Source organism: Synchiropus splendidus, chromosome 2, assembly GCF_027744825.2.
Source record: "Synchiropus splendidus isolate RoL2022-P1 chromosome 2, RoL_Sspl_1.0, whole genome shotgun sequence".
NCBI classification, from domain to species: Eukaryota; Metazoa; Chordata; class Actinopteri; order Syngnathiformes; family Callionymidae; genus Synchiropus; species Synchiropus splendidus.
The window spans coordinates 33,167,628-33,195,584 of record NC_071335.1 but is presented as its reverse complement, the minus strand read 5'-3'; the positions used below and the strand labels follow the sequence as shown (position 1 = coordinate 33,195,584).

Sequence of the window (27,957 nt, the reverse complement as noted above, 5' to 3'; positions counted from 1 at the left end):
ATATTTCTTACAGCTGTATGGGAGGTATTTTGGACCAAAAAAAAAAAGGCAGAATTTACTTAGATCACGGTAAGTGCCATCTTTGTTACATTGCAGGAGTCCAAGCCAAAAGTGCACTTCAACACATTCAGTAGCCATTTAAAGTGTCACTGTCAATCTACAGTCGGTTGGACAAACATCCCAAAATCACAATTATAATACAAATACGGACTCAAATTAATCATTTAGAAATACATAGGGGAAAATAAACCTGAATGATGAAAATTAAGTTAAAAATAATGTCTCAAATCTACATTTTCAATCAACATTCCTACATTCTTTCTGAATTATGGCACTCATCATGTTCCACATTAATATTCCATACTGCATTGAGCACTCGTACAACAAATTCAATAAAAACACTTTAATAGAGAAACAAATAAAAAAAAAGAAAGGAAAACTTTAAAACACAGTTTAAAAACTTTTCGACCACCATTGATTGAAATGAAGAGTAAAACAGATCTATGAATCTTCTTGTGTCCACAAGGGAGGAACCAATGGGTGTGAGGGAGGATGCACCGCTGCGGGGAAGAGGAGAGACAGGAGACGTGGCCGAACACAGCGCTCTCTACTGGCTGGGCAGGTTACTCCCTTTGCGTGTGCCACTAAAACAGGTTCTAAAAATCTCAAATACATAGGTTTTTCCATGAAGGGAGTAAAAATGTAAAGGCTGAAAATGTCTAAAATCCCTTTAAATATTTCGGCTGAATCTCCTCTGCCATTAGATAAACAAACAAAACAAGCAGTTAACTATTAGTATTGCACAACTTCAGAGATTAGCCGCCGTTTCATCCCCTCAGAAACAACTGGGAAACATGACACAGACGTGGGAGCAACTTCAGTTTCAGCCCTGTGCACGAATACAGGGAGAACAGACATAACCATTACGCAGTGGACTGACGTGTTAGTAAAAGATCATAATTGATAGTCACCAGTTATACACATCCAATAAAATATTAGACTCTGTAGGTTGAACAAAAGCTTTTTTTTTCATCCACAAATTCATACAAACAGATAAAAACAGGGATTCAAAATCATGCACGAGAAGAGTCTTCGCATAAAACACCAAAAATAAAATGGGGGGAAAAACATGATTGTAGGATAACTACCAATGGGTACTAGAAGAGGACAAATCCAGCAACGATACTTTCAATATATAGATTAAATTGTGCAACAGAGACAACGCTATCCGCAAAAAAAAAAAAAAAAAGTTGTACATGATCGCAACTATTGAATACTTTGTTGCGTGCAATTTTTGTTTTGCATAATTAAAAAGGATCTACTTTGAAGAGCTCCTACAAAAATCGAGGCGCTCCTAAAATTCGGGTGTGTAAATATCTAGAAAATGTCTATTTACAAATATATGAGGTTCTCTGCCAAGTTAAAAGGAAAAATCTGGAGTTTAAAATTACAATAGACTATCCATTTGAATAACTTCTTCAATAACAAGGACATTTGGGGGCCAGTGTGTTTGGAACTGTGCGAGTCGGTTGCATTTACAGTCGGAGCCTTTGTTACTTTCACTGGCGAAGTTAACAAGCAAGATGCTGGGTGGAATGAAGCCCTGTGTTCCTACGCTTTTTGGAAAACAACATGAAAAAAAAAGCAGGATAGAAGGCACGGACAGAGCTAGTTCTTTTCCATCTTGAAGACGTACTGCTGCATTATTTATTACAAGTGACTACCTCCTTCATTTCACACGCAAATACTGAGCCACGTCAACCGCTGGTTCTGGCATAATTGGTTAAACTACAAATGAACGACATGGAGGTGAGAGGGTTATGAACAAATGACATCACAGAGAGAAAAAAAAAAAATCTAACAAAGTAGCTATGGATTTAACCAAAAGTGCATGAGCATGTTCATAAGATTCGTACCAAACCTGACCTCACTGTGCCTTTCCCACTTCCTCAAACCTTTATTCAGACCTCGCCGCAGAAAAATAGTAACAATTATCAATGTTTTTTCTGCTGTTTTATGACGGGCTCCGGTGAAAAAACAAAGACGACAACAACTATTTCCCTCTCTTCTGGACCTCCACATAAACAATCTTCGATACTAAATAATAACTCCGGCACTCTTTCCTCCCAAAAAGTATCAGTGAAAGAAAGTATTCTTATTCACATTTGGAAGATAATTTCAGGGTACAAGGTCGAACATTGACAAGTTAAAAGGGGGGCAGATGCAGTAATGATTCAGATTAGCCGAGGAGGAGGAGGAGGTCTGTGGCATGTGACTTACTCATTTATTTTCCGTACAGATAAGAGGAAAAAAAAAGATCTGCTTCTATACACTGTAAAGTCTGTCAGCTGACCACTTAGCTCCTGGCTGTTACCACCAACATTTGGATGAACCAGGATGAAACCGCTGCTGAAAACAAAACATTTAAAATCAAGTAACTTCTGCAAGGTAAAAAAAAAAATATACAGAAAGCTAAGTGGTCAACCAAGTCTGTTTTTTTTAATCCTAATTTTTATTTTGTTTTTTTTTGTCTTTTTTGCATTACGTCCATATACAAGTGTAAATACTATAAGTATATATTCATATATACATGTGTATGTATGTTGCAGTAATGCATTCACTGTATATATGCATTTCTTCACAGATATGTGAGAAAAGAAACTTCACTGTTACAAATAAAGAGTTAAAAATGAACAAAAGGCAAAACAAACCTACCAATAGAAACAATTTGAATGCACTTATCACTATTTTTGTCTTTTTGTGTACAGTTTTGCAATTTTTATACTTTTTTTAAACACTTATATGCTAAAGGAGATTCATTTGAAATAAGAATAGTAACCGTTACCAGCATCTGAACTTATGCTCAGCTCCTGCAGCAGAGAGAGCGGGTCACTGTTCTTCTTAGCCTGTTCAGGGCGAATAGCTCTGGGTTTTGGTGGAGCCCGAAGAGCGCTAGCATAGGACATAGTAGGAGGTTTATTTAAATGAGGAGCCCTCTGGCCCGGCTCCATGGGAGCCTGTGGTGGTGGTGGTGGTGGTGGCGGCGGTGGCGGTGGCGGCGGCGGCGGGTGCTGTTGCTGCTGCGGTTTGCTATTGGCCATAAGCGGAGGGAACTGTCCAAGGTGCTGGAGGGAGTTCAGCGTGTGTGGGTGTGTTTGCTGCGACACCGTCGACTCGGCCTTCACCTTCTCTTCTGTCTGACGTAGAACTTTCGCCGCTGTTTGTCGGGAAATAAATAATCGGGAAAAGTTACATCCAACAGAACACTTCAGGAACAGCTCAAAAACTGAGACACCTACCAAGAAGTTCTCGAGGCTGGGGAATCGTACTGGCTCCATTACAGGGCATGTTCCGAAATGGGCCGTGACCTCCGCCGTTGGCGGGCCACATGTCATTGGAAGAGTAGCCGTAAGGAACATGTGACTGCTGCTGCTGCTGCTGCATGTGAGGATGAGGATGGTCTTGCGGCTCTGAAGTTCGGGGCAGAGACTGAGCAACGTGGGCGTTGGATGGAGACATTTCATCTGGGTAGTAGGAGGAAATGCTGCGCTGGTACAGGGGCCTGCCAGGACCTCGAGGTTCATACTTGAGGTCAAGAGGGCGAGGAAGGAAAAAAACAGAGTCATGAAAAGGTCCTGGTGGCAAGCTCCAAAAAGCACAACGTACAGATCTTCCAATATTCCTTCAATAATACAGAGATGGGAAACCCACCATGACAACCAAGGAATGGACCCAGTTTTACTCATTGACATTCTGCCTACATCATGAGTTTTGCTATTGGTATATATATTATCGGACCCCATATTTCTCCACTGCGTTATAAACCAGCCATTTCTCACCTCGTCTTGACTGTGGACGGCAGGAGCTGTGGATGTTCTGGGGGACAGCGAGTTGTATGACTCCACGTCTTGCTCTTGAGACTGCTGTTGCTGATGTTGCTGCTGCTGTTGCTGATGTTGCTGCTGCTGCTGTTGTTGTTGATGCTGCTGCTGCTGCTGCTGATGGTGGTGGTGGTGGTGGTGGTGAAGTTGCATCAAGCGTACTTGCTCCTGCCTACTAGGGTGACCCATAATTGCCATCCCATAGGGAAGGCCATGGCCTTGGTTCCCCAAAAGGTGGTTCTGGTGTGGGGGTGTGACAGGGGGGCCTCCAGTCTGGGACCACTGGCCCTCCTGCAGAAGGAATTTGACCTGGGAGGAAGGGGGGCTGGCCGGCTGGGCTGCTGGCTGGTTGGTGTAGCTACCAGTGTTAAAGAGCGGACCTCCGCCATGGTTCTGCTGAAGGGATGAACTGCCATGCATGTTGTTATTGAGGAAATCCCGAACCATGTCGTGGGAGTATTGCCCTGATGGGAAAGGACTCTCGAGGTTTGTAGCGGCATCTAAAGCAGACGAGGGGTCACCAGGGTTTCGGGATTGGCGATACTGAAGCAGCCGAGATTGAGGTGGGGGCTGCAGCTCAGTCACATCCCTGGGTCCTGGCTGCTCCTGCAGTGGCATCTCTCTCAAGAGGCCCGTGTACCTGACAATGAATGAGGAAGACATTTCACTCCCCTTCACCATGCTGAACCCGAGGCACTGTCATGACACGGCAACAATTTAATTCAGTAAACTTGCACTCACCTGGTGAAAGGCGGCCCAGTGTTGGCAGAGGGGCTGACTTCATCCTCCATATTGGCACCCAGACCCCAACTAGTGGCTCTGAAGAGCTGAGGGGGGAAGCGAGCCATGCCTGGCTGAGCGAGGTGGGCGATCTGTTGAGGCACTGGGAAGGCCACGCCACCTTGGAGGAAGGAGCTTGCTGCTTCTCCCCACTGCCCCATTCTGGCTGTCTGCTGTTGCTGGTTCAATGCCTCAAGTGCCAAGGGTCCTTGAAGCTCTGCAAGTGTAGGTACAAGCTCAATTAATGCTGTACTGAATCTTTGGATTAAGAGATGAACTCACCCAGGCAGTCAGCCAGAGCACCATCCTGTCCTTCTTCCCCAAAGCTGTTGATTCGATTGTGTTGTGAGAGACTTGGTTGGTGACCCACTGGATGGACCAGGGGGGTCCTCAAACTATTCATTTCATCTACTCCAGCAGACTCCGGCCCATCCATTGTTGGTGAATGGACGGGCCGATGGGAGCCAATGTGGCCGCTGAAGAATGAAGCACTGGAGCTGTTGGAACCATACGCCGGACTGAGCTGTTGTTGCTGCTGCTGCTGCTGCTGCTGCAGACTCTGCTGCTGCTGTTGCTGACTCTGCTGGGCCATCCCCGGATGTAACGGCTGACCAACCCGATAGGGAAGCCTGGAGACTGGATATTGAGTTGGGAAGGCTCTGCCACCAGTTAGATGCTGTGGCATTGTGGGGTTTGGTGGAGCCAGGTGGTAGTTGAGGGACCTCTGAGCGGCAGTGGGGTCTTTCCGGTGGAGTAACGCATTTGATAGCCCAACCAGTCCATCAGATTGCAAGTCTTGACCTCGGTTTTGGCCGGCATCAACATCTCCCTGAAATTACAGGGATTACAATGTTATGTGTGAGGATTTCATTTTTTTGTTTTGCACTTCATCTCACCTGTTTGTCCTTCAGGTCTGTGGATTTACGCTCTGGTGTCTGAAGGCGACCCTGTTCTGCTATTTTGCCTATAATATACGATCACAAAAGAACACAAGTCCAGAATTTTAGGGCTTCTGGTGAGAGAAATGCAGTTGAAAAAAAAAAAAAAAAAAAAAAAACAAGAACAAGAAAAAAAACGTGCCATTTCTGAGGGGATCTGCATGTGGCTCCTTCTCTGGGCTGGGCTGGCACATTCCTAGTGGGGATGGGTGAGCAACGCCACTGTATGGGATTGGGGAGCCCCGGTTCGGGGCTTGTAACAGATTGAAGTTATAGGCCATGGCTGCCGGGTGACTCATGATGCGAGGATCCACGGCAAAACGTGGATTCTGGTATCCTGTCCAAGGCAACTACGAGAAACAACAGTGAGTCAGCGCATTTGTGAAGGAGAGCGGAACTATGCTGCACCGCTTTTGCCACAGCAATCAAGAATCAGTTCTGGCTAGAAAATGGAGAGCATTTGAGGAGTTCAAAGTCATTATTTGGTATTGTTAAGGTGGAACAAAAAGTTGATTAATATTCTATATCCAAGTAGGTACACGTTATCTATTTCACCAAGGCATATTTGTCGTCGCTGTGCAGTCTACACGCAGGATTGTAAGATATATGCCATGGATTTATGGTCTATTTTGTCTGTTATGCTAAACCACGGCTGGTCTCTTTTCAAATACCACCTATACTTCATGAGGTGACGTTACAGTTTAGGGACAAACAATGAGTAGCCGCCCCCATCCTAGGGAATAAAGCATACCATAACTGGTGAAGGATTTATTTTTGGTTTAAAAACTTACTGGGAGGGGCATTGACATGACCATGTTGCCACCATACACCGCTGGAACATAGAGGATGCCTGTGCCTGTGTGAGGATCTATTCTCTGAACCGGACTGGGTGACTTTCCTATGCCAGCTGGTGCACTAACCAAAGGTGGCGTGAAGGCCCGAATCGGGTTGCCCATCAGAACAGCTGGATTGGGTTGGACTGTTGCGAGAGAAGCGAGAGAAAGCAGCAAGTCAATATGAATGAGTGACGCACATGTCACTTATCTACACAAACACACAAAATGCAATAAAAACATTTTCAGTACCACATTTATCTCCCAGACTGAAGAAATTAACACACTGGTTGTAACATGAGACATCCCAATGAAAATGAATCCAGTTGACAAAATATATGTGAATTTCATAAACTCCAATATGATGCAATGAAGATTGAATGAGCAGTACTTTTCTGCAATACACACGGTGGGTATCATGAACTCTGATCTATTCAATACAGTGCCTGTCTCCTTCATATTCATTTTTATCCTCTTTGCCTCACTCTTCCGGTGAGGACAGAAGCCTTCTACCTTAGCTTCCCACCATTTGGACACCAGGCTGTCAATGTAATATTAATGGCTTGTATTTCTATAGAGCTTTTCAAGACATATTCACATTCACATATTTCATGTGACAATTCATAAATATTCACAGAGAGCAAAGTGGATACGGTGCCTTGCTTGAGGACGCTGTGCCTGGCAGAATATTGGACAACCTGCTCAACAACCAGACTGTTCAATTGTACAAATTAAGTTTATTCAATTAAAGATGACAAAGGTCTTAAGGTATTAAAGATATTTATATCATCTTCACTTTTTTTTAAATTCTACATTCCACACTAACCAACAAAGGACTCCATAGATTCAGTGTGAAACACAGAGGATCAGTGTAATCGGTACAAGAAACCTTAAATTAATCCAACTTGAATGGTTTGTAAATAAAATGAATCCCCGAAACTCAAGTTCCCAATACTGTGCACTGCCTTGCCAAGGTAAAACATTTACATTCCAGTCCTTTTCTGAGTAAGCAAGTAGCTATTGATGTTCGTGAGAATGCTTTTTCCATGTCAGCTCTGCATTACACCAAAAACCTTTCACCGGTACACACCTCTCAACCAATGTCAATGTCAGGGAAACAGGGAACCCCGAAATTTGCTTAACTAAGCGGGAGAAAAAAAGTCATTTGGATACGGTGGACACATGTAAATACAATCATTTGCTTGACAGCTGCAGTCGTACAAAAATAATTCTACTGAAGAAGGCAGAAACTAAATAACATGGAAACAAACAACACTCACCAAATCCTTCAGGTGGAAGGTGATCAGAATGGTTATGTGGGTTGTGTTTTCCCTGCAAGACAAGAGCAAACTTGAATAACTGAGTGGGTAGTTTATCTGAGTCGATCAGCTGCATAGAACTATAAAAGCATATAGAATAAAAGCAAATCGAGCAGCTGCAGTGTGATCACAATTGGCCCACATATGTCACTATTAATAAGTCGTAGCATGTCATTGAAAACGGGGGAGGGACAAACAACAACCTCAAAGAATAAGCTGACAATAAATAAATCAATGCAGACATCTCACACTTTCCATTCAGGCCGCTTTTTGTAATGCATACATGATATATCCTGGTATCAATAACATCATTTCAAGTGGCCACAAGACAAACTGAAATAGTTCATCATCAACAGTCTAGTAGTATATACTGCAGTACACACTCATTCCTCCACAACCGTTGTGGGTGATCATCAAACATTAATGCATGAATAATGGACAGCAGGCATTAAACAGCTGAAACAGGTCAGGGATAGTGGGATGCCAAGAGAAAACACACATCACATGTCAAATCTAAATCCTCTTGCCATTGCTGTTCATGACAGCACAGTTCACTCTTTTTGTGCTGGATGGTAATGTCTGTGGCGCTACAATTAGAGCTACACAATATCGAACTTCAAGTTTAATTGTGAACCAGATATGTTGGAAGAATATCAATATAAATTGTCGTCCTTTGTCATCTATAAATCTAAGATCTATCAACATGCACAACACATCTCGACTAGTCTTCCCTCATTCAGACCTCAAGCCACCTGCCTATTTTAGAGGGAGACAAACATTGTATAACATTTGTCTCCAAACTGTTTTTGAAGAACACATTATATTTGCAATCTGCATATTAAATAATAAATGGATTCGCTACTTCAAGAGTTGCTTACATTGTCAAAGGTTCTCTTCGAGATAAGAGACAATTAGAGCTTAACTACTATTGTTCTGATACATTCATACAAAATGTTTTTTTTCCTTTGATGCCTGTGTGTATTACACATTTTAGCGAGTAAAGCAAAAGATGACATTACACCTCGTGGATTCGCAGAATCTCAACCGTTTGAGTTGCCAATTGTGAAGAGTATAGACCGACAGAGCGGTAGAAATTTCGACCTCAGGTGATGCCGCGGAGCTGTGGCTCATTAGGCCCAGTGGGAGGTGGCAGCGAGGGTGATTTTGTTAACCTTTACCTAAGGGGGAAGAGGAATAGACTGAGACACGTGTGCTCAAGCTTAATAATCAGGGCCAGAAAAAGCATTTAAAGACATGGTTGTCATCTCCATTTAATTGTTTTTGAATCCATGAAGCCCATGACTTAGAGTGAAATAGAAAGTGATTCTGTTTTTCATGTTTTAGTACTAGGGAAGTAAAAAAGTAATTAGACAAAAATTATTTTTTTAAAAATACACCGCTTTTCATTGTCTCACTATCCTAAATGGCACAAATATGTAACTTGGTATTTGCTATTTAAAATCATTACCTTGGGAGGTGATTGCTGCTGTTGCTGCTGAGGACCCTGTTTGTGGGTGATGGTCTGCGGATGATGCTGCTGGTGATGGGGGTGCAACACCTGTGATGAAGGATGGTGTATTTGCAGAGGCCTGAGAGCCCGTGGGATGAACTCTGGAGCCAGGGGGTTGAGGACGTAGGTCTTTTTCAGCTCCAACGCCTCAAGCTGAGACTTTATCTGCTCAAAAGTGATTCCATGAAGACTTGAGTTTTCATGGCAGATTGAGATAAAATGCTCCCAGAACTTCCTAAAAGAAATGGAAAAAAATATCTTCTTCAGTAAGGAACAATTTTCTTCGAGCAACCATCACCAGAGGAAAAGAGCTCAGATTATAAAAAGTGACTAGAACCATTTGTATGCAAATGTCATGCTGCTCATACCAAACAACATTCTGTCCAGGAGTAGGACTCCAACTTCCCAATAGAAGCAGCGATTGAACAGATTTTCTTAGACAATTTTAGGTTAATTTTTATTTTTTTCTGTGTGATGCTCTTCCTGAGTGCATGCCCTTTCTTGCCTCTATTGCTACTGGAAATATAAATTTCCTGGAGGGAGTCATCCCAAAGGGATACATAAAGTCTAGTCTAAGTCCAAGTCTAATTTCTACATCCTTAATAGAAAAAACATTCATCGCATCAACAAAATATACATGTCCTCAGACAGTTCAGTTTTTTTCACAATTACATGCTTGTTAGGTCCTGCAAATCACTACCAATAAGCCACGAGGTAAAGGGGAAAATCAATGAAGTGACAAAGCATAGCGCAACTAATGTGTTCTTGTGTGATCTGTTTTGGGGATAAGAAGAAGACACTCCTTATAAGAGTGATGAATGAGAGAGGTCCAGGTGTGGCATCACAATGAGGATGAGAAGAACAGAAACATCAAAAAATACAAGAAAGGCTCACATTTCCAAGACTTAAACTTCTTCCCTGATTGTCACTGACTTACATCACATTTTCTGAGAGCACAAAGTTAAACGATTTGAACAACAGCATGAACTTACCTGCAACGTCCAATTGAGCACAGCGCTATAGGATCTCCCACAACTGCAACAAGGGACTGGGCTCTTGTGATGGCTGTGTTCAGAAGTTTATAATTTGAGAGGAATCCGTAGTCCAAGTCTTCTGTTGAATCCTCTACAAGTTGCTCTTTGCGCTTAATGGCTGTCTGCTTGTGCTTGCAGGTATGGCGTGTCCGCACCGTGCTAAGAAACAGAACTCTGAACTGTTTACCTGCCAATGAGTAAAAAAAAAAAAAATCCAATTAGCAATGCATATTTATTTTGGATCAGAAAAGAGATAGAAAATGGATATGCATCTTGTATGCATGTGTAATTATTCATCACAGTGAGGTTTTCTTGCCTTGGACATTGAGCACTCTTTCCACACTGATCTCGTGCATTCTCTTCTTCCTGAGCTCAGCTCGAATGCGGAACACCTGGTCGGCATAGGGAGAAACCACCCCAATGCTGCCTTCATCCAACTTGCCCCAAGAGACAGGCCATTTCTTGCGCAACTCCTCCACACGTTCAACAATTTCAAACACCTGGAGAGTTGAATCATTTTTAGAAAAGAAACATTTCAGGACATCTGTGATCATCATCCATACTTTATACAATATATAAAGCAAACAATTTTAAAACAGTCCTAAATTCCATCTCCAGATGTGAGTACCTCACGTAATAAAATGGTGGACATATAAACATACAGAATATATTTTTTAGTAATTAGATGTTTTATCAGCTTCCATGGTAAGTGTTCCAACAAGAAACCAAAATAATGTGAGTTTATTATCAAAAGCAAAGATATTTTACCAATAAATGTGATACATGAATTTGATCACTGTTTTTTCTTGTGTCAAATTAAGTGTTTCACTTTTTGTCATGAAAAATCCATCACCATCCATCATCTAACTGGGCAATGCTTTCTCGAAACAGTGTACTTCAATCATCAGGAGGAAATGCAACCAACATTTTCCTCTTTTCCGAAATACCTCTGCATTGTTGTAGTAGGCAGTGCTGTTCTTCTCCTGAACATCTTCACCTCGGGCAGTGAAGAAGGTCAGAGGGTAAAAATCTTTGTGAGAGGGCTGTTTTCCACTTGCCATGAGCTTCCCATCATAAAACAACTCTGAAGTGTAGCTGAAGAAAAAGAACATCAAAACATTATGAGAAAGGTGAAACTGTGCCCACAAAGAATCAAAAGTTAACCAGTACAAATACAACCAGTTACTTTAAATATTTCATAAGAATGTAATAAATTAAGTGTAATTTGTGTTATCAAAACTTAAAAAGCGGGACAAAGAGTCAAGGCACAACATCCAATTCTAAAACCGGAAATAGTTTCTCAACCTCTCAAGCAGTGAATTACAATCAACACAGGCGACTGTAAGGGCGGTGCAAACATACTTGATGATAGCTTCATGAGAGCGGTAGTTTTCACACAGGAGGATTCGACAGGGGAACTCAGGAGGATAGTGCTCATATAGTCGATCCAATAGTGATGCGTGAAGGTTGCGTTCCCGGGCAAACTCACTGTACACAAATGGACTGAGCTGCAAAACATCAAAGAGGGAGAACAGTTGAGGCGAAACTAATACAGAGGAAGAATCTGGCCACTACTATATCGAACACACTATATATAAAACTTCCTTTTTGTGGTGTGCTGATTTAACCTTCATAAATGTATGTAAATAATTTATATTGTCAGACCTGACTAGTATTTATTACTTACTAATTCCATGTTATTCTAACAAATTTGAGTCTATAAAAACACATTTAAACTTTCACTATTGTATTTTAACCATTTAATAAAAACACCTCACTTCCAATTTGAGAAAACTCAACTTTGTCGTGACTTCAAGACATTCAATAGATTCATTGTCTTATTCAATCAATACCTGCATATGATCTCCAGCCAAGACAATGCGGGTGGTCTTGTTAGCAAGAGCAAAAGGCATGATGGTTTCACACTCCATGGCTTGGGCTGCTTCATCCAACAGGATATGGGTAAAGAACCCTGAAAAAGAGGGAGGAGTTTTTAGTTTTTCTATTTTGATCTGAGTTACGCCATCACATGCTATTCTTCAAAGTGTACATTTCCCCATATAATCCCCATGGAATTCAATATGAAGATGTAAACCAAGCAATAAACAATCAGTATTTCATGATAACAATAAAACAATTCACAGAGCACCTTTCAGAATTTAAGTGGTACACAATAACTTAAGCATTTTCCCAGGGATGCTGACCAAAGGCTGTCTTTTGTGAACATTTGAAAAGGGCAACAGAAGCCTATATGTGATTTCAAAAGCTCAAACAGTGCTAGCAGTATGAGGGGAAGGATGAAACAGCATGACAAATTAGTGTTAGAGCAATGGGGGGAGCAGAGAGACTGAATAACAACCAGAAAGCTGCTTCTGAGGCATCACCACCATTTTCAAAGCAAATGAACAATAGTGTTGAGTCTTATTAGTGACAATAAATACGGCTGAATATAGAAGCTTCAGCTGAGATAACAAGTTTGTTATTTGTAGATGTTTAGGGTTCAGTAAATGGACCAGAATTATTTTGTGAGGCAGTAAACGGGTTCAAAATGTATTAGGGTCTCCAGTAAATATAGTATATAGTATATATAGTATAATCACTTTTTACTTTAGCACCAGTAAATAAGTACAGGATAATGGTTATGGTTATTCAAACCCAATGAGCCTCAGTAAAGGAGATCCAATAACAGTGATGTTGATAAGACTCACCCGGCTCCAGGTCAAGCTGACAGAGGTACTGGGAGGTACTAAGGGTGACCACCACCACACGGTGTCGGAGAATGTCCTCCTTTGTTGGCATTTGGAAATTGACATGCGTGCTGGAGATTAAACAGTACTGCTGGACCACTGGGTGGACTGTCTTTACCCAGCGGTTTCGAAAGTATACCCTGGTAATGAGAAAAGACATTTTCTAATTACTGTAAATTCCGGACTATAGAGTGCACCAGAATATTAGCCACACCCATCTTGTTCATACATAAGCCACACCGGTCTATAAGCCGCAGATGCAGTGGTGCTGGCTGAACCGTAGAAAGGTCAGTGGTGAACTCGTCTTAAAAATGCATGAAGATCACGTCTAAGCTAATTTTGAAAATGGGTCCAGAATCGAGACTGAGTCATGAGACAAACTCGCCAATGTTTTTAACTTTAATCTTGAACTTGTTACATCTTTCACTTACATTAAAGCGTCAAATGCACAAGTCAAAATGCACTGTTTTCTCCCATGTGTCCGACTCCGTTGGCGGAGCTGCAGACACACGGGCGAGGTGAATGAAATGCTTGTGACTTCAGTGGTTTGATATGACAAGGCTCAATGTTTTTTTAACCCGTAAAAATCAACATATTAGCTGCGTTGTTGTACAAGCCCAAGGGTTCAGACCGCAAGAAAAAAGTAGCAGCTTATAGTCCGGACATTACAGCTTCCCAAACTTGCATTCATGCCGATTGTGAGTGTTGACAGTCAATAATAACCCTCAGCATTACAAGTAAAAGAAGCTGTTTCTTAAGCAAAAAGTAAGTACTGACATCTGGCACACATCATTTCAACCAGTAATTAGTTGTACCAGTGATGGTGTGGGCCCATTACCTGAGAGGTCTGGCGTGTGGATTACCCGATTCAACATAAGGATGAAGGTAGTCCTTGATGTACAGGTCTGCCGCGCTGTTGGAGTGGGTGCAGATCAAGACCCTGGCAGAAATAGGAGATGCATCAACCATGACAGACGTAATGCAATTAAACACGGATCATCATGTGATATGCTTGAAAGGCAAAGGGAATGGAAAAAAGTCTGCAACAAATTTCAATGGATTTTATAAGAAACAGAAGAAGCAAGACAAACCAACCTGCTGTGTTCTTGACGGAGAATGTGCTTCACAGCCTGTGCCAAAGTGAAAGTCTTGCCAGTGCCGTAAGGACCAATAATGAGAATTGGTGGGAGAGAAATGGAGATTGGGGTGGTGATGGCAAGGATGGCCTCTTTCTGCTTCGCATTAAGACGGGGATCCAGCTGCTCATCCCATTGTCTAGGGAAAAAAAAAAATCAATAACTAAGCAACTGCAAAATTGTACACTTTCTTACACTTTGACATTCAAATTTCAGTAAACAACGTGGCTTGTAGTCTTGAACTTTTCATTCCATATCACACATGAAATGGTTGGATGAATAAAAAACATTTTTGTATGTGTTGTAAACAATGTGGGTTAAATGCACATGGACTTATTTTGATGATTAAGGTGTTGGCAGCCTGGATGCATAGTACTGCACACTAGAACATGGTCAATTTAGACTATTACTGAAGAACGAATGTAGAGTAGACACTCCCTTATTTAAGCTTAAAAGAATAAACTAGCACCAACTGGTTTCACAGAGTTAAAAATTAAATCCTGGTTATGTTAAAATACCTGTTGGGACTCCAAGGTATGGTGGGAACAAGGCTGACATCAGGGAAAAGGATGGAGTTCTCCTTAATGCGATCAAGAGCATAGTGCATCTCACACAGTGGCAATCTGTTCAGTTGGAACTGGAGCTCCACCTGAGAAAGAAACAATCACATATTCAAACTAGTTAATAGACACATTGAAGGTGCTACATTTCTCTAAACTGCATATACTAAAGGATACATTAAGGATATTTTAAGACTTGTCATTTCTCATTAAAAAATATGACCAAGAAAGGAGCATTCATACATGACCAAAGCTGGTCACTGGTAAGCATTAACTTATAGATGTCTGAATGAAAGGTCCATGTTATTAATGGCACACATTGTGGGAAAAAATGTGATGAATGCCATGCCTCAGAGTAGAAAGATTCATAACTGGGCAATTCATCACAACAAAACAATTAATCACAACAAACACGTTCCTTGATTTTATTAAGGTAGTCACCTGCCAGAAGAAAAACGTATAGATCAAAAATGTTTGATCTACTGGGCATGAACTATGTTTAAGCGAGATAGAAAAAAGAAAGCAGCTGAACCACATTATGTTAAAGGTCATGGAGAAAAGAGCACTATGTTGGTGCATTTGCAGCAAATCGCCGATCAATACTACACCCCATCGTCTCCTAATTGAGAAACAGAGGAGTCTGCATTAGAGGAATCATGTGTTAAGAAGGAAAAAGTACGGCCATGAACATAATTAAACCCACACCCTACTCAAGAAACAAATGAAAACTAAAGGTGCATCACCTCAGCTTTAAGACCGAAGCTTAAAGGATCCAACATGTGTGTTTAAACAGCTCTGTAACATGATTATAGACAATTGCTAGTGTTTAGGGGGGCCATATAAATGAGGAAAAACATACCTTTAATATGGTGTATTAGGGCTCACGTGAAAAACAGACAAAAGCTGTGCAAAAGCAACAGTAAGCCCAACACTTACACCCCTTACATTGATGCGAGAAAGTCAGCACAGCATGAAATCTTAAAGCGGTGCAGAATATGTTAAGAACTCGTGTGTGGACTGAGAAAGGCAGGCAGAAGTAGCATCCGTGGAATAAGAAGGTTACACTCCCACAATGAGAGGATGAAGGTTTCAGTGATAAATGTTAACCTTTGTGTGTTTGTTACCACTAACATTCCATAACAGCCAATAAAGGTCAAGACAGTCATTCAAAGATACATGTCAGAATGAACACAAGTGCTGGAGTAATGCCTTTTTAAAGCACAGCATAGATTACTAATGATTGCACAGTTAAAATATTGTACCAGTTGTCTGTTTTGAACACTGAAAACATCTTCCAGCTCACACTGTTGTCATGCAGATAAATCATAGCTTGTACTAAAATTTATAGATACGTATGACACATATGCAGTCTTAAATAGAACCATTGCATTATCAGTGTCTCAAATCCAGCACTATTATTCCCACTTGCATTACCTGCAACTCTCTGTCAGGCTGTAGGCAAAGTTCTTCACAGCAATCCTTGCAGATCCTCAAAAAGATATAATCCTTGGTCTTCTCCTCAATTACCGCTTCATAAACCCGCTCTTTGACCCCAGGAGGTGGCTGGCAGCCAAATCCTTTGCGGCCCAAAGGCAGCAAAAGGACAGAATTCACCTTGGTCATGACGAGGCGTCCAGCCAATGTGTCCTGAGGAATGGCAAAATATCTCTTGTAAGCCATCTTTTATTAATTAAGGCCAAAAACCACACATTACCTCAGACAGAGTTTCTGTGAGTTTGAAGCGAGCGAAGAGCTGTCCGTTCACAGCATACTTGGCCCCAACTGAAATCCCAGTCAGCATGAAACTATTGACCAATTGTAGATTCACTTTGATGTTGAACCTAAAAAAGATGACAAGTGTTATCACTTGTAATAACGATCATTTCTCTAAACACATTTTTTGTGGAAATGCATGTATGTGAGCAATCCAACCAAAAACAAAATAACTCAAAATCAGTAAAAAAAATAAATAATAATAAATGAAGTACATTTGGTCATCTAACACAGCCATTTTTAATTGATAGTCTTGAACATGAGTGAGTAGTAAAGCACAAGCCAACTGTGACACCTAGTGGTGAGGTGATGTTTGACGTGATGCTGGTATTGTTTGGTGAAATAATCATAATAATTTAAAAAAACTACCAACTCCAACCCTTCATATTAATTATTAGATAGCAATTCTCTCATCACCGACAGAACATGGAAGAGAAAAACCCACAAAACACCCAAATGTAAGGTTAAAGAAGCAAAACAAAGGAGAAAACGCTAACTCACTTGCTAACTTCCTTGTACTGCGCAATCTCCTCTATGTAGAGGAGGTCATGCAGGCGGGCCTGGTAGTTTTCTTTGGTCAGAGTCTTGTCCAGCACTGACTGGGTGAAGAGTTGGTCAGCTGACAGAGGAATTTGATACCTGCACAAAAGGCTACGCTCCAACTCAGCCATGGTCTCATTAGGACAGAATTCTACTATGGTCTTGCAAGAAGAGTCCCAACGTTTGGCAGAGATCAGAAGTTGCTGCCTGGCCGCCATCAGGTGCTCAAGGTCTGGAAAAGCGTAGACACTCAAGATGAATGGATAACTGGATTTATTAGAAGCTTAATCAGTCTGAGCTTTTGAGAGTTACTACCCCAAGAGTTACTGAAAATAATTCCGAAATGAAAACATTTTTACAAATGTATTGGTCATTTCATTGGATAGTACAATAAAAGGTTACTGTACTGTTGCTACGATCACAACACTAGGGCCGCAACAAGCGGAAGAATCCCTTATTTACTCAAAAGTTATTTATCCTAGTTAATCTATATTAACATTTTGTCTTCTGTTAGGGTCACAAACAAGGCAATGACTGCCTTAGGTTCTGCTCAGTGGCCACCAGAGTGAAACCTGTTATGTGTTGGGATGGACAATTACTTGAATTAGACATGTGGTTAACACATTCAAAAATTCACTCTGAGTAAAAGGTAGAGAAGTTAACTGTCTGCAGCCGATTGGCATTACCAGCTCCTATACTACAGTACAGTTGGATATGCAGCAATGGTGAATATACATACCTTCAATTGAAGCCGCATCCACCATTATCCTTTGCATAAGCACTGGCTCTGAGCCAAAGTCAAAAACTACAGTTTGCCGGAAGGTACCAAAGATTTCTGTGCTGAAGCCAACAGTGACCTTGTAGACACAGTGGTCCATTCCATTGTCAGCTGTGAAGGTCAAAACAACAGAATTATATCAGTGGAGATTTATGTTACAATGGAAGGTTTTCGACATATATTCAAGCATGGGGACATTAACAGTCAATATTTTCTAATAAAATTTAAATGTCATGATTAAACATTCATTTGTAAGAAACACATGACTCTTATATTTATATATGGTTTATATTTATAGATGCCTCAAAGTGGCCACCATTGTTTTGCTGGCAGCGCTGCAAACCCTCGGCATTCTTCATGAGCTTCATAATGTAGTCATGTGGAAATCCATTTCAGGTGACAACCTTATGAAGCTCAATGTTTCTCCAAAAGTCTTGAGAATGGCAAAAGTGCCATAAGAGCCATTGCGTTCTTTGGTGACGGCAGGGGTTTTCGCCTGGGAACCCTCCCACAAATGCCATTTTTTGGTCGTGCCTTTCTTATGGTAGAGTCATGAACACTGACCTTAACTGAGGCCAACAAGGCCTGCAGTTCTTTTGATGTTGTCTGCGGTTCTTTTGTGACCTCCTGGATGAGTCATGCACTCTTGGAGTTATTTTAGTCGGTCGACCACTCCTGGGAAGGTTTGCCACTGTTCCCAATTTTCTGTATTTGTAGATAATAGCTCTGACAGTGGTTCGCTGGAGCCCCAAAGCCTAGGCTTTGTAACCTTTTCTGGACTGATGGATTTCAATTGCTTTTTTCTCCTCATTTCTTTGAATCGTGGCATGATGCATTGGTTCTTGAGATCTTGTAGCCTACTTCACTTTCGCTGACAGATTCTATTTAAGTGATTTCTTGATAGTATAGTGGTAATCTTTTGTGTGATTTCAGGTGCGATGTATACCATATGTTAAAATGAAAAAAGGCTACATTTATAACACTAAACCTGAGCTAAAATTAATACCTAATAAGGCTAGATAAAAGGTTTTTAAGAAGCAATAGAGAAGTAAAAGTAGTGGACAATTGTATCCCAGGCCCCCAGGTTCCAGGTTGGTAGCACACATTTTACAGGTTCAAAAACACTATTACAGAATCATTTCAGGAGCTATTGTTGGTTAAAGTGCACTCTGCTAAGGGTACTATACTAACGTTAACTTACGGGCAAAACAAGGTGCCATTTTTAATTTTGAGGTGAAGGATGTTATTTTCAGCGTTTGCCAAATGCAATTAAAGAAGTAGCTTGCCATTTAACTTGGTTACTTAGAAAAAACAAAAAATAAATACAAATAAAAAATATGAAGCAATTGGTGGCATAACACTACTAGGTAAAGGAGTAATCTACGATCAGACTAATTTGTCGAGGCAACTATGGCAACCCTGGTACTTAATAAAAGGTACAAGAAGCAAGTAAATATGGATCTTCACAGATAATGTTTTAAATTCACAATTAACACACAACTTACCTGCCGTCTCCTCTCCAGAGGTCCACTCCTGGCAGCCATCTGGGAGAGCCTGAAGCTGCTCCCCAGAAGACACTCCAGTGATGAAAAAGTGTGGCCGATGAGCGTCATACAGCAGGGCGATGCGATAGAGCTTTCTAGCAGGCTACAAAATGGAAACACATATTCAGAATAACATTAGTAACATTCTAACACTACACTTTAGATCTATGAAACACAATAGTTTAGGGCTATCTATCCTTGTCTCTTAATTACATGTTTTAAATTTATATCAGCAATGACTAATTCCATTGCCTGAAAATTGATGCGTAGTACCTTGCATGACAATGAGAAGGTCCAGGAGTGGACAGATTTTTTGGTGGAGACAGTCACCGACAGGCTGGAGCTGGTTTCTACTTGTACTCCGTCAAGACAGTCACTTAGCTGGAGAAGAAAATAAAACATCGATGAGGAAAAAAAGGGTTTCTAAAATACCCTCTTCCGCAGGGTGAGGTTTCTGAACCTCATGAAGTACAGCAATTGTTGCATGCGTTACAAGCTACATACCACTTTTTCAGGGGAGAGGGAATTCATCCACTTTTCTATCAGGGCTTCAATGTAGTTCTCTGTAAAGTGTTTGCTTTCCTGTTGCTGCTTGAGGCGGATAAGACGAGAAGCATAACGCTTCTGCCACTCCATCAGCTCTTCTTGAGAATGGGCAGACGTACATTGAGCACCATATCGACACAATCCCTGCTCCAAATATCTGCAGTCAAAGCAAAAATGATTGTTGTTTCAGTTATTACAAGAAATCATAGAAATGAGAAGAAAGCTGAGAAAGGGTTTCATAAAGAGTTTGGAAAGCCAAATGCAGATGTACCTTTTACAAAGTGTGTACTCCTCGCTGCTCGTGACTCCACGAGGGGGAGGACGGAACTGCCAGCCATCCTGGACTTCTGTCAACAAGCAATGTTTTTAAATTCTTGGAAAGAAAGTCTGTGAAGGTTAGGGATTTTGAAATATGAGGTAGGTAGGTAAGATAATCCTGTAACATGATTTCAGAGAGTGAACACCAACAATAGGAAACGCTGCAAACCACTTGAGCACAATGAACTGCTTGAGGAAAAATATGTAATTTTTCAGCAACATGTACTGTTGAATGTTCTAAATTACGTGCACCAGGAGAACAAACCACATAAGATTTTCTAACCTTCCTCTTGATCTTCCATGAATTCAGGCGCCATCTCTCGTTTCACAGCCTGAAAGAAATAATGATAATGAACTGAACTTGACCCTCCTTACAAATAACATTAGGATTATTTAGCCTAGAATAATAGAAGGTTAAAGCAACACTCAAGTAAAAGAAAGAAAACTGGGAGTCACAATTAAATAATTTATGTGTCTTACCTCTATTTGAGAGAGGAGCATTTTTAACCGGGACACATCTTTTGCAATAATTCCATTCTGTAGAAAAAGCAAAACATATTGTGGTAAAAAAATAAAATAAAATGCATGCAAAATACAAAAGTATTCAATAGATAGTCATTCAAACACAGAAAAATAATAAAATTCACACAAGGGAATTAGAGGCTGAGATTGTATATCATTGCAAAAAAACTAAAATAAAAAATAACACATCAAAAGTACTAAATGTAAAAATGGCATTCAGCGCTTGGGTGTTGGTTTAAATTACAGCACAGCAAGTATCACTACTTAAATGCTTATCACAAAAACAAACACCGAACAAACGGGTGCATGTAGTATATCAGTAGTGAACGATATGCATATAGTAAGAATGCAGATATTCTCAAGAGTATATACTCAAACATTATCTGTGAAAAGATTGATCCTGGAGAAAAACAAAAATAGATAAATAATATTGAACCTTTGCCAAAACAAATGGAGGAAGTGCTATTTTCAGGGACTATGCCCTTCCTTAAAAAGGAGCACAAATGAGGAGGTATGCAAGAAGTGTCTTCTATGTGCAGAGTAGTTAATAATCGTTGGAGGGTGTAATCTCAATACATTCAAGTAAAACATTCTTTGAGCGTACCATTGGCTCTCCAAACAAGGTTTTAGAAAGGATGGTTGCCACCTCCTGCAGGCTGCCATCCAACACCATTGAACGTAAGCTGGCTTGTAGTGCACCGTCTCCCCGTGCAATCTCCTCTGCCAGAACTAGGATTGAGTTACAATACACACATAAATCAGTTAAAAGACAATCACTATAAACATTTACTTGCAGCTTTTCATGCAATGAAAATGTATACCAGCGTGTCTTTTTTTACAGAGCATAAAGTAAGCCTCCACTACTCTTTTGCCAACTCACCATTTTTGCAATCTTCATCTGCTTCATCATAGTTTTTCTGTTGATCAAAGGATACAGTGAAGCTCGTGCAAAACTCAAAATCACATAATTTCCAAACGCGCAAATTCAATTCATTAGCCAGATAGAAATCACAAGGTATAAAAGGTTGCCTGTCTGCATGTTAAATAACACACGAGCAGGTCATCACAACACTTACTAGTTGAAGAAAGGCAGCTATGCGATAAAGAAGAGCACGGCTGCGTAGGGAACCAGAGGAAAAAGCTAGCGATGGAGTGTTTGGAGAACCAGGGGCACTAGGAGACTGGACTTCCGGTGCAAGGACCACCAAGGCCTCTGTGGTGTGGTTGACTGTGGCCTCATACTCATGCCTGCTTAACGATCTACTGGCTTCTTCACATGACTTCTCCGCTCTCCTGTCTGCCATGACTATAGGGTGAAACATCAAGAGAGGAGGGGAAAAAAACAGAATGAATTTTAGTTAAGTACATGAAAGCTGCTTTGGAGGAACTTAATTCTGTCATCGCATCAATAGCTTTGGATCCTAATGAACATTTGTAAACTTCAAGCAGGGAACAGAAAATAAACTGAGATATAAACTAAGCTATTGACAAGCAGAAATTAGTTATGTTGAAAACGACATTTCAGAGAAATCGGAAAGACAAAGGAAAAAATGGGAAGGTCGACCTCAGTTATATCATTTTTACAGTTGGCCTTAGTTGAAAAAAACCTACTCTGTGTTACTTTTTTAATAAAGACGCATCAATACCACAATGACATGCTATAATATGATTAAAGGAGACATTGTGGCCCTCAAAGAAAGCATATTCTCATGGACAATGGGCATTTTTTCTGTAGTGTTGACTTGCTGGTTGATGCAATTCCAAAAGTGCCAGATGCTCTGGAATTTTCTCATACATTTTCTCTAATGTCTGAAACCAAGCTTTTGACAGCAGTCCAGGAGAGCGACACATTTCTGACCTACAATCAGTCAAATACAAGAACCAAAACAGATTGCAAAACTACAGCATTACGAAACATGCCAAGTCAAGTTGAAACCAAGAAGATTGTACTGTTCCACAACACCGAAAGAAAAAGGCATAAAAAATATTACCTATAAGATTCTAGAGCTACAAAACAATGCAAAGTTGGTTAGTAGATAAAGAATGTCTGCTGACATTGATAACTTGAATAACCTGCCACTTACATTGTACTACAAAGGTAATGATGGTACTGCAACTAAAGAGACAAGTTCAGCTGCACTGAAATGTGAAGTATGAAACACATTATAAAACCAGAATTTAATGACATTCACATATTTCCCTTTTCCTTCATAATCATGTTGGAGGTTGTCATGATTGCCAATTTTCAGCCACAAGGAATGAGTGAGCATGCCTCCTGGTGGCTTCAGCAGTGGTGGATGTTTTCCAAAAATAAATAGGAATCGCTGTACAGACACACAGGATGAATAAGGATATTCACAATTAAAACATTGCTTCATGTTACATAGACATAAATTACTTAAATATGAGGCCACGTTTTATCATATTGCATGCCAGAATGTTTCTATTAGGGATGCATTGAACATTCTGCGGCCGAATTTTGCCAAAAAAAAAAACATGGCTTCGGAGGCGAAGAGTCACAGAAGCCAAATAGTGGCATATGACGCAATCAAACACTGTGCAGAGCAGTCTGAGCAATGCTTTAAATTGACAACATGATGCAACACAATGTGATTTTTTTTACATACAAAATGCGCCACAACAGCGAAATGAGCTCTATGAGAATGCAAATTCTGGCAACCCATCCACCTTTCTCAGAAGTTCAGTTAATATCTGGCAACACAATCCTCCACTTCAGCGGTAACAGCACCAGCTCGCTGCCCAGTCAGCTGGTGGAAGTTATTTTGACTTCCTGACCCATCCATCACACGTATCCTCTTCATTTGAACTTTGTTGCCCTCAGTATCATCGGCTGGTTCTAACCGTCGTCATGGCGAGGCTTCAGTGCAACATGTGATCCAAAGTCTGCATACAGTGTTGACGTTTTCGGTTCAACACTATGCCAGCACGAGAAGAGAATTGTAGTTAGCATTGAGTATTTAGTCAAACTATCTAGAGCCTTCTGTTCACATTATCAGCCAATTAATACAAAATGGTATTTTTGTTCGTCATTACTATTATTATTATTACTATTATTATTATTATGAAAAGGAAAATCTGAAATATTTTTCCAAAAAATATTAAACCATAAAAACATTAACTTTCTTTGATAAACATGTAAGGAAATGTACTTTCGACTATAACTGCAATATTTGCATATTTACCAAGTTTGTTTTGACTATGATAAATGGCAATCTTATCTAATATCCAAAGCAGTTAAGACAGATCTAATGACTCTCTCAAAATATTGAGATGGTTATATGACACGGAAAACTCTAGAAATACAAACATTATACATTGTATGAATATATCACTACTATCTCCACCAATGAGACACACTCCCAGTGATTTACCATACATCTACAATAAGCACCATTACATCAGACATGAGAAAGATTCTTCTTTTTCCCACCGTTCAGCACTGCTTTTTCTTAGGCTTCCCTCTTGTGTCAGTGGTCTGTCCTTTATGTTACACCCTTAATGTTATGTTGTGAGTTATGTTCGGCTGATGTGTTTTTGTGATTGTGATTGTTTTTTTCTAGTTTTTTCATTTTCTTTCATAGTGATTTTTATTTTTACTCCTGTAATTAGAATGCACATTTGCCTCAGTGTGGTTGCAGCATATGGTTGGTAGAAGTTCCCTCTTCTGTTTTTCTTCAATGAGAGTAAGATTAAACAGCTTTTGTCAATGTTCCGGTAGGCTAGTTCTCGCTACATGATCAACAGCGTTTGTCTCCATACTTGCCCTGGCAATTTCAGTACTCCATTTTCTGCCAAAAAAAAAAAAAAAAAACAAAAAAAAAAAAAAAAGATTATAAATAAATATATATATATAATAATAGTGGCCTCATGTTACATAAATAAGTGTAGCCCCTGGTGTCAGCGAAAACTAATGATCATAGCACTCTTTTATTTAAATAGAATTTGCATTTGTTCACAACAAATTAATCACTCAAAGACAAACCAGTGGACATTTGTCGTGGCTATTCATATACTACCTCATTCAAAAGGGGGGTGGAATTGATGTTTGAGTATTTTATGGTTTTATTGAACGTCTCAAAAATCAATGCAGATTTGTAGATCATTGAGTAAAATGTTGCGCTTGGTGTGCATCCCGAGCTCATGAATTTGTGCATGTTGTAGAGGCAGCAATTGCTTGTGAAAAGTCTCACTCAATATCTTGATTAAAATGGAAGAAAAAAAAACTTTACTGTGTGACTAGGACCGCAAAGTATAAATAAGCCATTGGGGAATAGCATTGAATAAATCAGTACACTTTAAAAAGGAATTGATTTGCCTATTGGCATTGTTATAAAGGAACTTTATAACAAAGGAACTAACTACACAGGTTGATAATGAGCTACGCAGCGGCAATATTTAAAAAGTAGTGGCCCTGACTTCATCTCCGATCCAGGTGCTTTTAATGCCATCCAATATGCATTCTACAACTAAAGAAAGACCAAACCTTGACAAATAATCGATGAATGAGGATAAATTAAGACTGATACATGCCAAGGCTAAAAATATTTGTGTTGCATTCCTCAGAATCGGCACAGGCGTCATTTCCGGCAGGCTTATGAATTTATTCATTTGAATCATGATCAATACACATTATAAGTGCATGACAAATCGGCATTTATGTGGACAAAAGGCCGATATGATCCAAACACACCCAATGGACTGTATGCACAGGGATGCTACTAAGGAAAAAAATGCTGGCTCTCTAGCTGCCCGGTGTGTGATGACTGATGCGCTCAAATGTTTAAATAAAAAAAACAGAATTCAATGACACTTTCTATCACAAAAAAAACGTTTATAATCGCAAAAACTTGCGGGTTGTTGGCCAAGCAAATGTCTGCCTGACGACAAGCGCATTGTGATTGGACATGTACAGCTTTATTACGGGCCTTCATTTGCCATGGCACATAATTCAGGTCCCTTAGACGCTAATTAAGCGAGAAATATACATTTATTAAATTATTGAGAGAAATGTGTGCCAATGAACTAGCTTTTCACCCTTTTAAATACATGTTGATGTACAGGGAGCCATAACATTTCAATCTAGTGGTGAACAGATGATGTTTTCCGTAAGCATCACAGTGCATATCCTTCACTCTCTCTCACCCTATAAGAGCGATGCAGACCAAAGAGAAGGTAAATAATGTTGTTCTGCAACATTTCAGGTCAAATATTAGGTTGGATTGTCCTGATAACTTCTTAAGATCTGGGAATCCCACATCAAGACAAAGGCATTTTGTCAATGCCACAAATAACAATCCCCATTTGACCCCTGAAACAGGTTATCCAATCCATCCAAATGATTCTTCTTGAAACGTTTCTTTCAAATAGTAAACAAAATTAAATGTCCAAATAGTTTACTAGAATATAGTGAAACATACAAAACTGGTCTCCACTATGGCCCACTGAATTTCAATTGAGACGTGACCATCACTGACAAAAATAGTAATCAACATCTGAAATAGTACTCTAGCTGAGGGTTACAGTGACCTAAAAACGCGATTGTAAGAGACTGTATCTCGACAATGACCAAAGGAATCTCGATAATCCCTGATTAAGAGTGCAAGGAATCCAAACCGTCTGAAACAGACAGTAAAAATGACAATCTGAAAGATATGCTTTGGCGGGAGTATGAGGAGAACATGTCCCCTGTTTTACAACACTAAGCTATAGGAGACCGTTACCAATGAAGGACAGACGTATTAGGCTGGAATAAACGGATCCTTTAGATGACAAATAAAGTGGTCGCCTTTTAAACTGGCAGTTATATATTTACCACGACATTGCCAACAACAATCATAGGTGAGAGACAAACGTATAGGTCTTGCTGGCATACAATCTATCACAGCAAAGCAGCAGGGAAGTTTCTTGTTTTGACAAGTTCCAGCGGCTCTTGTGGCGTACAAGCGATTGATGAGCCAATATTGCCTGTGAACTTTCTCTTTTAAAAAACACAATCCTACGGCTCTGACAGCTTTCGCCGTAGGCATATTTTGCATTTCGCTTGTTGGCCAAAAACACGGCCCGAGTCGGCACGAACCTAACCAGCTAATGGAAAGAAGGCAGGACTGACAATGTTAGCAGCAGAGCTAGTTAGCAATCCAGCTAACTGGGTTCGCCGAAACAAAACGGGTTCGGGCCCGTACATTTTCCACGGAGAATTGGCTTATATATTTGAAATGACATCGTACTGTTATCCATGCATGCACTCCATACACTTTTGCTTGTCCCTATAATTAATGGGGGGAGTCATGACAACGACTTGGCGTAGAAAAAGACGACTGAAAATGGCAAGTCAACACTTACCTAGCGTTACTTTCTACGCCATCTTGGATCCACTTGTCAGACAGTCGCAAAGCATAGTGGGAAGTTCTGATCCTGAAGGTTGAGCAGCGAGGCGGTCGCGCGCGCGCGCGCGTGTGTATTTGCTTCACCAAATATTTACGAGGTCATCACGCCTCGTTATTGTGGAGTCAGTTACTGTTAGTACTGAAGGGAATTTGTTATGCATTTGTTTTCGACGGGCACTGCGATATGTCCTCATAGCACTAAAAAATATATATAAAACAAAACAAGAACGGGGGCTATCGGGATACGAAACGTCGTTCTAAATTAACACCATAAATGTCTGACGTTTAATAATTATTTGATACGTGTAGTTAATGTCTAGTCGCTTCTAGACCTTTTGAATGCATGCAATAATAATTGCATTCGGGCCAAAATGAAATTGAGTCCATTCATGTGGTGTTTGCTTATCAAATACTTGCTTAACACCTGCCTGTTTATTCTCCTTTAGCTGAATATTATTCAACTTCTAGCTTTTAACACGTGTCCAGCCCAGCTCTATATACATACAGTAACTATATATATATATATATATATATATATATATATATATATATATATATATATATATATATATACTGTATAATACAGAATAATACATCTACTCAGATGCAGAAGTGGGAGAAATAAATAAAAAAAAATAGATGTTAGGTTTCTTTAAAATAGTTGTTGAAGGCCAGAGTGCAGAGCGCCTCCTAGTGGGCTTTAACACTGCATCATGCGCTTCCATCCATCAGTAAATGTCTACTGTCTTCACCAATTTATTGAGGAGAATATTGTCCGATCTGTTTTATTA

At 40.2% G+C, this 27,957-nt stretch overlaps 1 protein-coding gene across 2 annotated transcripts; it reads right to left on the bottom strand.

The window, feature by feature from the left end:
* On the bottom strand, positions 1-27,169 carry LOC128754186 (probable helicase with zinc finger domain). 2 transcript variants are annotated; one of them, XM_053856625.1, is made up of 33 exons: positions 27,123-27,169; positions 21,836-22,065; positions 21,640-21,676; positions 21,364-21,488; positions 20,718-20,774; positions 20,521-20,569; positions 20,191-20,266; positions 19,878-20,076; positions 19,647-19,754; positions 19,335-19,476; positions 17,791-17,940; positions 17,013-17,283; positions 16,453-16,579; positions 16,173-16,385; positions 14,697-14,827; positions 14,138-14,317; positions 13,881-13,982; positions 13,004-13,182; positions 12,149-12,267; positions 11,658-11,803; positions 11,243-11,390; positions 10,612-10,795; positions 10,254-10,482; positions 9,220-9,496; positions 7,713-7,764; positions 6,520-6,578; positions 5,742-5,949; positions 5,558-5,625; positions 4,944-5,490; positions 4,623-4,878; positions 3,840-4,521; positions 3,300-3,585; positions 1-3,217 (listed from the first exon to the last, which is right to left on the bottom strand). In XM_053856625.1, exons 2-33 carry the CDS (start codon positions 22,061-22,063, stop codon positions 2,817-2,819), a joined length of 6,036 nt encoding a protein of 2,011 aa, XP_053712600.1. In that variant the 5' UTR covers positions 22,064-22,065; positions 27,123-27,169; the 3' UTR covers positions 1-2,816. The 2 variants fall into 2 exon arrangements, with proteins under 2 accessions (XP_053712600.1, XP_053712599.1); XM_053856624.1 differs by having other exon boundaries at positions 3-3,217; positions 6,391-6,578.
* Between the last annotated feature and the right edge of the window lie 788 nt (positions 27,170-27,957).

Excerpts from the sequence above, each read along its gene's own strand:
- LOC128754186 (XM_053856624.1), bottom strand. The coding sequence starts at position 22,063 with ATGGCAGACAGGAGAGCGGAGAAGTCATGTGAAGAAGCCAGTAGATCG. Across the intron at positions 20,775-21,363 it reads CCTTGTTTGGAGAGCCAATG|AATGGAATTATTGCAAAAGA; the intron begins GTACGCTCAAAG and ends CTTTTTCTACAG. Across the intron at positions 4,522-4,622 it reads ACTGGGCCGCCTTTCACCAG|GTACACGGGCCTCTTGAGAG; the intron begins GTGAGTGCAAGT and ends ATTCATTGTCAG.